Source organism: Apodemus sylvaticus, chromosome 2 (assembly GCF_947179515.1).
Source record: "Apodemus sylvaticus chromosome 2, mApoSyl1.1, whole genome shotgun sequence".
Lineage (NCBI taxonomy): Eukaryota > Metazoa > Chordata > Mammalia > Rodentia > Muridae > Apodemus > Apodemus sylvaticus.
In genome coordinates, this window is record NC_067473.1 from 46780870 (window position 1) to 46794918 (window position 14049).

Genomic DNA, 14049 nt, shown 5'->3' on the forward strand with positions numbered 1-14049 from the left:
GGATTCTGTTCAATATGACCATATTTCCTAGTAACAACCAGATTATAGCAATTGTCTGTGTGCATGACTTCCCATTGCCCGCTAAGCCCATGATGCAACTACATATTTTGTCTTTACGTGCATTTATGAACTAAACCAAATCACTGAATATTCACTGTATGTCTGAAGGAATCAACTTCTGTCATACTAAAAGCATTATGATGCTTGATAAGTATGCTCTGTGCTGTTCAGTGAGGAATCAACGTGTATCTCTGAATTGCCATAGGGCAATATAGCTTTCATAATTAGGTTAAAGTCTTAACTTAGTAGTATTCACAATGAGCAAAAGTAGCTACCAACTACAGTGTGAAACTCCCTTCCCTTGAATCAAAGTGTATTTACACTTAAGTGTCTTATCTTACGCCTCACATCACCTACTTCATGATGCTGGTCAACATTTTCATGGTTTATAGTTTGGGAAGCTGACACTGAGTGATTCGTCCCAGATAGAAAGGAGATGATGAGGTCAAAACCTCAGATGTCTCTGACTTTAAAGCCTGCCATAGTAGCTCTTTCCACTTAGCCTAATACTTTGAAAGGATTATAATTTTGTAATAAAATCAATCTTAAAAATCAAGGTCAGACACAAACACTGCGGTCTCCATGCTCCTTGCTAATTCTGAGTTACAATAAGTCAGTGAAGAGGTTACCGAGGAAGGCAGGCAGGTCTCGCATGGGACATACGGGCATCACCCTTACTCCCATCAGCTGTTCGCGGATGTTGTCACACCACCCCACAGCTCTGCGACAGTGTTGTCATGGCTGTCAGAGTAATATCTATCACATTTATGTCCTTTTGTTTGAATGCAATTACAATAGCAGAAGGAAGTAGGAAAGGGTGCTATTGGAAATACATCTATTCACTTCAATTGGAGAGATCTACTTCCTGTCTTACTCAGCGTGCCTTTTCTCCATCCTTGCAAATGGACCTTTCTGCTGAACCACCCTGGTCCTTTACTTGCAGTCAGGCTATTTCTCATTGCCTCGCTTCAGAGCTAATGTACATGCCTCACTGCTTTCTTGGTAGATTTTCACCTTCCACGCCTCACTGTCATGGAATAAAGGACAGTCACTTCCTGTAGGTACAGCCTTCTTCTCACTTGATAAGTGAGGAACAAAAAAGAGAATTAAAAGAATAGGTTGAAGTTCACCTGTTCCTTCGCCTTTGGGGTTACAAAGAACATGTGTTATTGGTAACAGGCACAGCAGCGTGGAGAAGCTTCAGATTTCTAGACAAGGCAAAGTCAAGTTTTTCTTTATTTAATATTCCTTGAAATTTTTAAATGCTCAAAGTCTTCAAAAGAATGCATAAAAAACAGTCCAGATTCCCAATAAAAGACAGTTTCAAAAAAGAAGACATTACTTTTAAAAACAGTATCTGTGTCACAATAAAATTAAGAAGTCATTTCTTCAGTGTCTAAGAAAAAGATACAGTGAATCTATTCCCTCCCTCACTTGAACTGTCATTTTTCAGTTACAACAATTATTATATTTGACAATAGTGCATCTTAGCTTGTAATGATAATTATATAGTAATCCTACAGATTCCCATTGTATAATATTTTGCATTTGCTGAACTTATAAAAAAAAGGGGGAGCTGCATGCTATCTGCAGCTGAGAAGGGAGGCTGGGGAGTGGTTATGATGAGAGCATTTATTTATGGTCTGGGACAATTCGTTTTCTACCACAGCACTGCATTTCAGTAGGCATTTATAATTGTTTCATTTGCTGAGCGTATCCTTATGATAGTTTTCTAGGTAATGAGTGGGCCATCTCCTTTCCTGTCGAAGCTGAATTTGACAACAATTGAGGGTAGAATCCAGGTTTGGATTTTCATCAAATTTAATATGAAAATAAGGCATTTTGTGGGTACTATTGTTAAGGTAGAAAATGTGAGTAAGCTCACAAAAGACACTACAAATTCTTTTTAATGTTATCATTCAAAATTGACCACGGAAAACTGAATGTGCTTTTAGACTTTTCATTCCAATTAAAACCGCGTATTACATCTCACAATGGTAAGTATGTTACATAGTGATATTAAATTAATCTCTAGAAAGTATTTAAACTGTCATATAGTACTCTACTATTTAGTGAAAATTTATAAAATCTTGTCCTCAATCTTGGACATTCAGGGCATATTTTTACTTTCTACCTTTATAAATATCTAACATTGTCATTTTGGTTACAGCAGAAGTAAAAAGCGTGGTAAAAATTGTTAGAACCTTGCTCTTAATAAATACACCAAGGATACATGTATTTTCAGCACACATACCAAGTTATGGCACAAAGCATGTGACTCCTTGTTTCCATGTGCACTCTGAGATGAAAGCCCAGGACATATTAATGTTTATACTTATAGCAGCCTTTAAGAATTCACTTCATCAAACGATCATCTACCATGATCAAGTAGGCTTCATCCTAGGGATGCAGGGATGGTTCAATACAAGGAAATCCATAAATGCTATCCACTACATAAACAAACTCAAAGAAAAAAACGACATGATCATTTCATTAGATGCTGAAAAAGCATTTGACAAAATTCAGCACCTTTTCATGCTAAAAGTCTTAGAAAGGACAGGAATTCAAGGCCCATATCTAAACATAGTAAAAGCAATATACAGCAAACAGGTAACCAACATCAAACTGAATGGAGAGAAACTTGAAGCAATCCCACTAAAATCAGGGACTAGACAACGCTGCCCCTCTCTCCATATCTTGTCAATATAGTTCTTGAAGTCCTAGCTAGAGCAATTAGACAACATAAAGAGGTCAAAGGGATACAAATTGGAAAGGAAGAAGTCAAAGTATCACTATTTGCAGATGATATGATCGTATACTTAAGTGACACCAAAAACTATACTAGAGAAGTCCTACAGCTGATAAGCAACTACAGCAAAGTGACTGGCTACAAAATCAATGCAAGCAAATCAGTAGCCTTTATAGACTCAAAGGATAAGCAGACTGAGAAAGAAATTAGGGAAATGACACCCTTCACAATAGCCACAAACAGCATAAAGTATCTTGGGGTGACTCTAACCAAACAAGTGAAAGACCTATATGACAAGAACTTCAGATCTCTGAAGAAGAAAATAGAAGATGACCTCAGAAAATGGAAAAATCTTCCATGCTCGTGGATTGGCAGGATTAATATAGTTAAAATGGCCATCTTGCCAAAGGCAATCTACAGATTCAATGCTATCCTCATAAAAATCCCAACCCAGTTCTTCATAGAGCTAGAAAGAGCAATTCTCAAATTCATCTGGAATAACAAAAAACCCAGGATAGCTAAAACTATTCTCAACAGTAAAAGAACTTCAGGGGGATTTAGCATCCCAGACCTCAAACTTTACTACAGAGCAATAGTGATAAAAACTGCATGGTATTGGTACAATGTCAAGCAAGTGGATCAATGGAATAGGATTGAAGACCCAGAAATGAACCAACACACCTATGGTCACTTGATCTTCAACTAAGGAGCTGAAAGCATCCAGTGGAAAAAAAGATAGTCTTTTCAACAAATGGTGCTGGTTCAATTGGCGGTCAGCATGCAGAAGAATGCGAATCGATCCATTCTTATCTCCTTGTACCAAGCTCAACTCCAAATGGATCAAGGACCTCCACATAAAACCTGACACACTGAAACTAATAGAAAAGAAACTGGGGAAGACCCTTGAGGACATGGGCACAGGGGGAAAGTTCCTGAATAGAACAGCAATAGCTTACGCTCTAAGATCAAGAATTGACAAATGGGACCTCATAAAACTACAAAGTTTCTGTAAGACAAAGGACACTGTCAAAAGGACAAAACTTCAACCAACTGATTGGGAAAAGATCTTCACCAACCCTAAATCTGACAGAGGGCTAATATCTAATATATACAAAGAACTCAAGAGGGTAGAACCCAGAGAACCAAATAACCCCATTAAAAAGTGGGGTACGGAGCTAAACAAAGAATTTTCACATGAAGAACTTCGGAGAGCTGAGAAACACTTTAAGAAATGTTCAACATCATTAATCATTAGGGAAATGCAAATCAAAACAACCCTGAGATTTCACCTCACACCAGTCAGAATGGCTAAGGTCAAAAACTCAGGAGACAGCAGGTGTCGGCAAGGATGTGGAGAAAGAAGAACACTCCTCCACTCCTGATGGGATTGCAAAATGGTGCAACCACTTTGGAAATCAGTCTGGCGGTTCCTCAGAAAACTGGGCATGACACTTCCTGAGGACCCTGCTATATCACTCCTGGGCATATACCCAGAGGATTCTTCAGCATGCAATAAGGACACATGCTCAACTATGTTCATAGCAGCCCTATTTGTAGTAGCCAGAAGTTTGAAAGAACCCAGGTGTCCTTCAACGGAGGAATGGATACCAAAAAATGTGATATATTTACACAATGGAGTACTATTCAGCCATTAGAAACAATGAATTCATGAAATTCTTAGACAAATGGATGGAGCTGGAGAACATCATAGTAAGTGAGGTAACACAGTCTCAAAAGATCAATCATGGTATGCACTCACTGATAAGTGGATATTAGCCTAGAAACTTTGAATACCCAAGACATAATCCACATATTAAATGATGTCCAAAAAGAATGGAGGAGTGGCCCCTGGTTCTGGAAAGACTCAATGCAACACTATAGGGGAATTCCAGAACAGGGAAGTGGAAAGGGGTAGATGGAGGAACAGGGGGAGGGAAGAGGGCTTATGGGACTTGGGGGAAATGGGGACCCAGAAAAGGGGAAATCATTTGAAATGTAAATAAAAAATATATATCAATAAAGAAAAAATGTAAAAAAAAAAAAAGAATTCACTTCATCAGAACATCAATGTTCTGCTCTTCTGCTTTGATGTAAGGCTACCATTTCTTAGAAAGGCACTTCAGTTGGGCATCATAAAGTGGCCATCCTAAGAATCATAGGATTTAGTAGAACCATGTGATTGGGAAGGCTTTAGTAGAAGCTACCTTCTAAATAACAAGTACTATAGACAATAATTCAAACCTGTATAGAGTAAGAGAAGTTCACATTTATTCCCAGCCTCTCTTTCATAGGTGTTTTTGCTCTTAGCACACTAGCAAGACTCTTCCATTGAAGAGCAGAGGGCTTGAGCTTCAGAGACCAGAGAGTGTTTACTTCCAAACTCAGCACCAGTATTTGATTATATAAAAATCAGGACGTTATTGATGTTGTAAACTACCATGTCTTCACCTATAAAATAAGAATTACAGTTGGTCCCATCAGAGGGCTTCCATGAGACTTAAACTGAGCTAAAATGTGCAATGTACTATCATGCCTTAGATGAGTGAGCCACTCACTCAGTGACTGATATTGTTGTCATGTGTAACATGCATGAAGAAACAAGAAAACAAGGTGAAGAAATAGAGCTCTGTAACATTTGCAGGATGAGCACTTAAAAATCATTTGTTATAGAATTATGGAATGGACTCCAAGTGTTAGCTAGCACAGTGATAAATTTGATGTAAAAATTTTAAAGCAGTAGAGTATAGTGTGCTTTTCAAGACAGAGAGCATGTTGGGAGTATCTTTGGAGCATAATGTAGCCAAACCATACAGCATAAGGCAATGAACTGCAAGATATTTTCTACCATATCCTGGGAAATGTCATTATGAATTATACATTAGCAAACCTACTTTCTGGGAAGTCGGCAGTTGTAAATAGTGTTTGTTAGCATCACACCTAGATAGCACTAGCTCTAAATATAGTCAGGAAAGAAAAAAAAGATCATTTACTTCTTAGACAATCATGCATTGCAAATTAAACTGCTGATAATGTTGTTCTCAATCCCTGGAGAGGAGCACATGCAGAGTCAGCAAACAATGACAGTTGACACGCCCCTAGGCACACCTACCTGCACTTTCTTACTATTGCACATTTTTAGCCATTGTTCATGCAACTTTGAATTCCCTCCCTCCTGGCAAACTTCATGTGTTTCAGGACACACCCCAGAACAAGGAAGACCAAAGAGAACTCAAACCTAGCTGTGGTACATCAACTTGCTTAACAGAGAGATTTGTCATGACCAAGTTCACTTGTCTTTCTCTTTCATGTCTTTTCTGCCATCTTTTCCTTTCCCAACCTTTTCCTTTTGTCTTCAAGATACTCAGAACTTTGCTTGATAATTTTGTCATTTTTTATCGATGTAGTACATGTTCTTCCACACAATATTATAACTCATTAACCACTAACTTTTATGAAAGCTAAATGTGACACTCTACAACCTTAAGTGGATACATGTGGCTTTTGATAGGTCCCATGTGGTCCGAGTAACAGTTGTTTATTTGGTTCTGGTTAATTGTGCATTTCTCTGTGGATGAAGCCTAGAAGTTACTAACTAAAGACACATGGAGTTTTCTGGATGTCAGACTTAGAAATCTACAACAGGGATGAGCTCCAATGGGCAGGAACAACAGTGGCACCTACATACCAATAGTAATCAGAACCAACTCAGGTAGAGGGTCAGAACTGATTTTAATCCAGAACAGATATGGGTCCCTGATAAAGCTGATGTAACAGGGAGTCCCGTTACCTATGAATGGCACTTGAGCACTTTCTAGAACTCTGTATGTTCTTCAGAAACCAGGTCTTCCGTTTCAGTCACTGTTACTTAAATAATGTGTAGCTTTCATCCAGACTGAGTATAACTTGTGGAAATGAAATGAAAGGCAACATTTGCTCCCCATAAAATTTATGAGACCTATACAAGGAAATTATAATTCTGTTACTGTTTGAATTTGTATTAGCATATATTTCATATCTAAATGCCTACTGATTTAAAAAGGAATTCTAGATTTTCAGTCCAGCTAATTGGCTGATTAGAGTTTATATATTTCTAATAAAATAATTACCCAAATTTCTTTGTTCGTTAGTTACAAGAATAAGAGTGCCTAATAGGCTTTCAGATGCCCTGGGCTCAGTTCCCAGCACCAATATAGGTCTGCTCATAGCCACCTATAATTCCAGCTAAAGAGAATCCACGCTCTTTTCTGGACTGCATCATTGCCTTCATGCGATGTGAAAAGCTGCACCCAGAGACACATGCATTGCATATTGTAGTATGCAACCTAAAATAAAAATAATATGTTAGCTGAAGGTTTGTATTACTAAATTGTTGCTTATCAAATAATAAAAGGGATATTTTAAAAAATATTGTTCTTGTTATAATAAAGCTCAAGGTATATGTGTTTCACAACACAGTGAGCTAAGTTAGTAAGTCAACAGGAAATTTTTATGGAAGGGAAGTTTTTTATTTTTAAAAAGCTTTATGGAAGCCTATTACTATAGGAGCCTCCTAAAATATATACATATTTTAAATGAGTTTAAATTGAGTAACCATATTATAATGGGATGATAATACTCCAACTAGACATTGTATGCTACCAAGTAAAAGACCCAACAATTAAGAATAAATTCCATCATATTGAATTGTTCCATGATTTTCAGTCAAGGATCTGATAGGATTCCTAAACTTCATGGGCAATTGCCATTGCTATTGATTGCACTCCAGAATTTAACAGTAAGATCCTATTGCTGAAGACACCCTGTGCTTATGTCATAGAAGATGGAGAAATCTAGCTGGTACTCAACTGGAAGGTTTAGCCTTCTGGCTCACATCCATACTGCCTGAAGGCACCAAAGGAGGAAAGTAATCATCGTTCTCACCCAGCTCTGAATCCTGAGAGCTACAATAAAGATATATCTGCAAGATATGCCTGCCGGTATAATAGTGGCACAAACGTTAACAGTGTAATCAACCACTTTTCAAAAACTGGATTTAAGGCCCACTCCACAAGGTGGAACTCATCTATACCCTACGCTGTCAACAAGACCAAGAACCTGTAGCTAGATAGGCCATGGGCCTTAGGGAAAAGTCCACTTATATTATTTTGCTAAATGAATATAGCAATAACACAACTCAATGATACAGCCTCATATGCATAGACCAGTAAGTGACTCAACCTGCACAGGAGATTTTCACACACAGAAATTTACAAATGGCCAACATGTGGAGCACAAAAGTTTTTGGGATGCCTAGCTTTCAATAGGGTGTCTCTGCCACATTGTCCACTCCAAGATCTATACAGAGAAGGATGAGGAAAGATTCTGAGAGTCGATGACATAAGGAAACAGCATCTTCCAGCCACAGCAGAGACGGTGCACTTAAGAACCCACAAAGATGGAGTCTGTGCACACAAGACCTGTACAAGCTGGAGCCAGACAAAATCCCAGTACAAAGGAGTGAAAATAAGCCTGAATCCCACCTCTAGCCAAGTATCTACTGCCAACAGAAAACTACTGGGAGAAATACTGTCAGTTTTCTTCAACTGGGTGACACTGTGCATTGTAACTACCCCCAAGACAGGTCCCATGCCCAGGAGTAATCAGCCAACACAAACAGAACTTCTCAATTTTAAGAGAGAGAAAACATGACGTTGAGTGGTTAGGAAGGCAATAATCTGCAAATAGTCAAGAAAGAAGAATGAGGAAATAAAAGAGAAATCCATAAGCCCAAAGTATTGAAATAAATAAAACCTGGTATCAAAGAAACACAACTTCCTTTGGAAAGTCTCACTTCATATTGACCCAGATGGTTGACATCTGAAGCATCTCCTATTCGTTACTAGGAAGATCAGACAGACATGGACAAGTCAGAAAAGCTAGATAAGATGGCTGTATCTCAACTAACACTTTTCTACCTTTCTCAAGACCTTTGAGTTTTATGTGGTGCATTAAACTAACTGAATTTTAAAGAATACATCTTAAAAGAGTGCAAGTCACTTTAAAGTCCCTATTTTCTCCAGAAAGAACTTAGTTGAGGAGGAGAAGATCTACAAATTATATTGCCAGGAATTCTCTCATACCTTCTACAGGTGCACTTCTCTACAAGGAAGATGATCTCAGTTTCCCAATGATAGAATATGTGCTGCCTTTATTTTGAGATTGGCTGATGGTTTTCTGCCACCTGGTGGAAAATCACAGAACAGTCGCAGACAGCATTATGCGATGCAGTCTAAACATAACTTAGAAAATATATTTTTGGTCTGAATTAGCATTTTTTTCACAATGAAAGAATTTCCTCTTATTCTTTTTTGTCATTTTTATTAATTAATTATTTTATTTATTTACATTTCAAATGTTATCCCCCTTCTTGGTCCCCCCTCCATGAGCCTCCCAGCCCATCCCCCAACCCTTCAGTTCTAAGAAGGTGCTCCCACCCCACTCATCCACTCCCACCTCAAAGGAACACCTCACTCTGACCACCCCCAACAAAAAATAACATGGCTTGTTTGCAGAAAAAATAACTCTAACTTTTATAAATGTATCCCTGTATCCATTCAAAGCGTATGCTTATATCTTGTGAATAATTAATGTGCTGCTGCAACCACAGAGCTGATCTGCTAAATTGTTAATACTGCAGTTAGGTCAGCATGCTTATGTAGGGAATTGTTAGTCATGGTTGCCCTCATGTGTTTATGAGACGAATTACAAACTAGAAGAGATGAAAAAAATCCACTAGGATCACATTCTGAAAAGACTGCTGGCATATTTCAGGTGTGTTACCCATGGGGATTGGTCCGAGAAACCTACACACTTACCTGACACATCTTTGTAGTTTCAGATATCCCTTGAAAACAGTGCCCAGACAGTGAGTTAGTTTCTCTCTCTCTCTCTCTCTCATTTCTAATTATTTTAATTATTTATATGTTGCCCCCTCAGGGTTCACCACATTCCCCTCCCCTTTGCCTTCCCCCACCCCCCATCCTCCTTCCCTGGGGCATCAAGTCTCTACAGGATTAGGCACATCCTCTCCCTGTGAGGTCAGCCATCTGCTACATATATGCCGGGTCCTCAGACCAGGCTGTGTATGCTCTTTGGTTGGCAGCTCCCAGGACTCAATGGGGGTGACCTGAGTCAGTGAGTTTGTTAATTCCTCTTTTTCCTGAGAGATTTTTCTCTCCCTCTGCTTTACAAATGTCTGTGGGAACCACCTTTTCTGTGTAAGTTACTCTAAACGTATCACATGTAAGTCCATGCTGCGGAGCATCAAGACTGTTTCTGACAGCACTGAAGTTCTGCTCGGTTCCCACCCAGAGTGATCTTAAAGTTACTTTAAGAAGTTTTGAATTTTTTCCACAATATTATTTCCACATGAGACAAATATCCCAATTCCCTGTAGTTATTTATTTAATCTTTTAATGATACCAGAGATGGATTTTATCACCAGTTCTCAAAAAGACCAAACTGATGATTGTAATTATGATATGGATTTCTAGGGTTGGAAACTTTCAATTATTTCAAGGTTTCTCTATTGGCAAAAATATCCAAATATAGACCATGTTTTATAGTTGATTTTTTTCTAAGTCCTGAGCTAAATATGTTTTTCAAGTCTCAAACAAGGCATGTTACAGACACCATGAGTTTGGAGATATCCTTTACTCATTGTTTCTAAAAATGAATGTTCATGTCAAATACTCTCAAAAGCATGTTCTAGGCAATAGCAAAAGAAAAGGGGAGGGAGGGAGTTATTGTTCTTATTATATCTTAATGGTATTAAAAGGGCAGAAAATAATCAAAGTATGGTGTTTTCAAGTGGGATTTTTGGAAAGGGACTAGATTGAGTTTGTGGGTGGAGCACCTGTGACTGAATCCTGGTGGTGTTCTAAGGACAGAGGAAGAGACCATATGGACAGTGAGGTGTAGACATACCCACTCCCATCAAGATGCATCATAGTCAAGGGGTCTTCAAGCAGGAATTCTACTCTCCAGAATTTGAGCAAGAGTAACCCTCTTTTTTTTTTAATAAAACGAATTTTATTTGGTTTAACATTCATTTTTGCTTAACTTTTGACCATTATTTTGGAATGCTTCTGTTCTCAAAACATATTTCAATAATATCATTCCTTTTATTAGGTATTTGCTTTATTTACATTTCAAATGGTATACCCTTTCCTGGTTTCCCCTCCGAAAACCTCCTATCCCATCCCCCCTTCCCCTGCTCACCAACTCATCCATGCCCACTTTCCTGTGCTGGTATTTCCCTACACTGGGGCATCGAGACTTCACAGGATCAATGGCTTCTCCTCTCATTGATATCTGAAAAGACCATTCTCTGCTACATATGCAGCTGGAGCCATGCGTCCCTACATGAATACTCTTTGGTTGGTGGTTTAGTCCCTGGGAGCTCTGGGGGTACTGGTTGGTTCATATTGTTATTCCTCCTATGAGGCTGCAAACCCCTTCAGCTCCTTGGATCCTTTCTCTAGCTCCTCCATTGGGAACCCTGCGCTCAGTCCATTGGTTGGCTGTGAGCATCAACTTTTGTACTTGTCAGGCACTGGCAGAGCCTCTCTGGGGACTGCTATATCAGAATCCTGTCAGTTAGCACTTGTTGGCATCCACAATAGTGTCTGGGTTTGAGAGCTGTATATGAGATGGATCCCCAGGTGGGGCAGTCTCTAAATGGCCTTTCCTTCAGTCTCTGCTCCTCCCATGGGTGTTTTGATCCCCCTTCTAAGAAGGACCTAAGTAGCCATACTTTGTAACCCTCTTTTTTTTTTTATGAGCAGAATCTAATTTTAGATACAAAAAAAATCATCATATGTAAAAGTATCATGACAAAAAAGACAGACTATCTTACTTCATGTAGAACTAAAATGTAATTTAAAATATTTAGAGAGTACCTTTTACTTAATATAAATCCTGGAAGCCAATGACTTGCTTTTTTTTTTTTTTCCCTGAAGTGTGTAGTTCAGAACCAGAAAATGTGCAAGCTGACCCTGAGAATTACACCAGCCTTCTGGTCACGTGGGAAAGGCCTCGGGTGGTTTATGACACAATGATTGAGAAGTTCGCAGTTCTGTACCAGCCACTGGAGGGAAGCGACCAAACCAAGCATGAGTTTTTAACAGATGGCTATCAGGACTTGGTAACTATAAGATGAATTACTTTCTGTCTGATAACATTATAGTTTGACTTCCAAGGTAAGAACTTACAAATAATTATGTATTTTTACCTTTGGTCACTTTACATTTTGAGCAAAGATGTTTCCAGGAAAGATGGCGTAAGAAATAGAATTAAATACGAGAAGATCATGACACTCTCAACAGCATGTTGGAAGGAGGATGCATATGGAAAACTTAGGACCTTATTAATGTGGCCCTCCTTTAAAAATAATTTGATGTAAAGAATAATTAAGTACTCTATTTAAACACTCACATTTGGCCCAAGAATCTCACCTTACATATGCTGTGTATTCTAAACTATCAAAAGAAAAAACAAAACAATAAAAAAACAGGTAGCAGACTTAAAAGTCCTTTGCTATGCATTCCTAGATGGCATATGTAAAGTGATAACTGAGGACAGAATGATATAAAATGACCCTCTGAGCCATCCAGTGAATTACAGAAAATACAGATCAGAATCCTTTTGTGATCCAAAGATCATGCTTGGGCCATTGACTTTGATTTGGTGGGGAAGGGTAAGCAACCTCTCATCTGCATGCAAGTGCAGGAAGACACCGTCATACCAGGAAACCCCTGAGTTCCACATTTAGGCAGCAAGACTGATCCTGAGAACCCACTTTAATAAACCTACCATTATTAGTATGTTGAACAGCATATGGACACCATTGATAAAAATTTAACTACTCTTAAATTCATTTGTCTACAATCTAGAGATAAGAGTATAGGAGAATTGAACTCATGAGTAAATTTACAAAGAAATTGACTTACTGCTTTGTAAGCGCACATATGCAAATACACATACATGTGAACACACGTATGCATTTGCATGCAGGCACAAATATTCAAGGTTAATTTTTCACTGTTAATAGTTTTCCAAGAATAACATTTTTGTGTAATTTGTAATATCTTTCTTCTAGGGTGCCATTCTCAATAATTTACTCCCTAACATGAGTTACGTTCTTCAAATAGTGGCCATATGCTCTAATGGCTTATATGGGAAGTACAGCGACCAACTGATAGTCGATATGCCTACTGAGGACGCCGGTGAGTGCTTCTTAAGATGCCCTTCTACCTTCTGAGGAAATGATGCTATTTTGGTTCCTGGGAACATGTGCTTTCTTCTGCCTTTGGTGTTTATTAAGTGATTTTATAGTTTGTTTTTTATTAGCATCCTTTTCATAATACTTGTTTGTGTTTTATTTCAAAATACTTCTCCTTCCCTTCTTTCCTTGGTCCCATTCCTGCCCCAGTAGCCACCTCTCTGCTTTCATGTCATGTATAATCTCTTACACACACACACACACACACACACACACACACACACACTCACACACACACACTCACACATACACACTCACACACTCACACACACTCACACATACACACACACATACACACATTCACACACACACACTCACACACACACACACTCACACACTCACACACATTCACACACTCACTCACACACACTCTCTCACACATACTCACACACACTCACACACTCACACGCACTCACACACACTCACAGACACACACACACACACACACACACACACATGCAGACATACACAACCTCTCTCTTCCCTTTCATTGAGTCCTTTCTAGTTTTATGACCTGTACCCACATATCCCTATACACACGTAAAAACTAAAATCTAGAATGTGTGAATATAAAAAAAAATACAGATTTTGTCTTTTGGGGTCTGGGTTACTTAGCCTCATGCACTACTTTCCAGCTTCATCAATTATCACATCAATGTTATGATTTTTTTTTTTGCAATGAGTGACTTCAGTTCTATTGCGTAATACATTTTCTTCATCCTTGCATCTGCTATGGACTTCCAGGCTGGTCCCATTTGCTGCTATTGTGACTGGTAACAGTATGCTGTGTTACATGCAGCAGTAAATATGCATGTGTTATGTAGTACTGCAAACTAAAGAGATGTTTCTAAAAGCAAAAGAAAGAAGGAAAGAAAGAGAGAAAGAAAGGAAGGAAGGAAAGAAGAAAGAAAGAAAGAAA

General features: G+C 38.6%; 1 protein-coding gene across 1 annotated transcript in view; it reads left to right on the forward strand.

Moving 5' to 3' along the window:
- Ptprz1 (protein tyrosine phosphatase receptor type Z1) overlaps positions 1–14049 on the forward strand; it is a 161325-nt gene that overhangs the window by 78492 nt on the left and 68784 nt on the right. Inside the window, exons 9-10 of the mRNA XM_052172827.1 lie at positions 11809–11993; positions 12948–13074. Coding sequence (XP_052028787.1) covers positions 11809–11993; positions 12948–13074 — 312 coding nt within the window. The remainder of the gene's footprint in view (positions 1–11808; positions 11994–12947; positions 13075–14049) is intronic.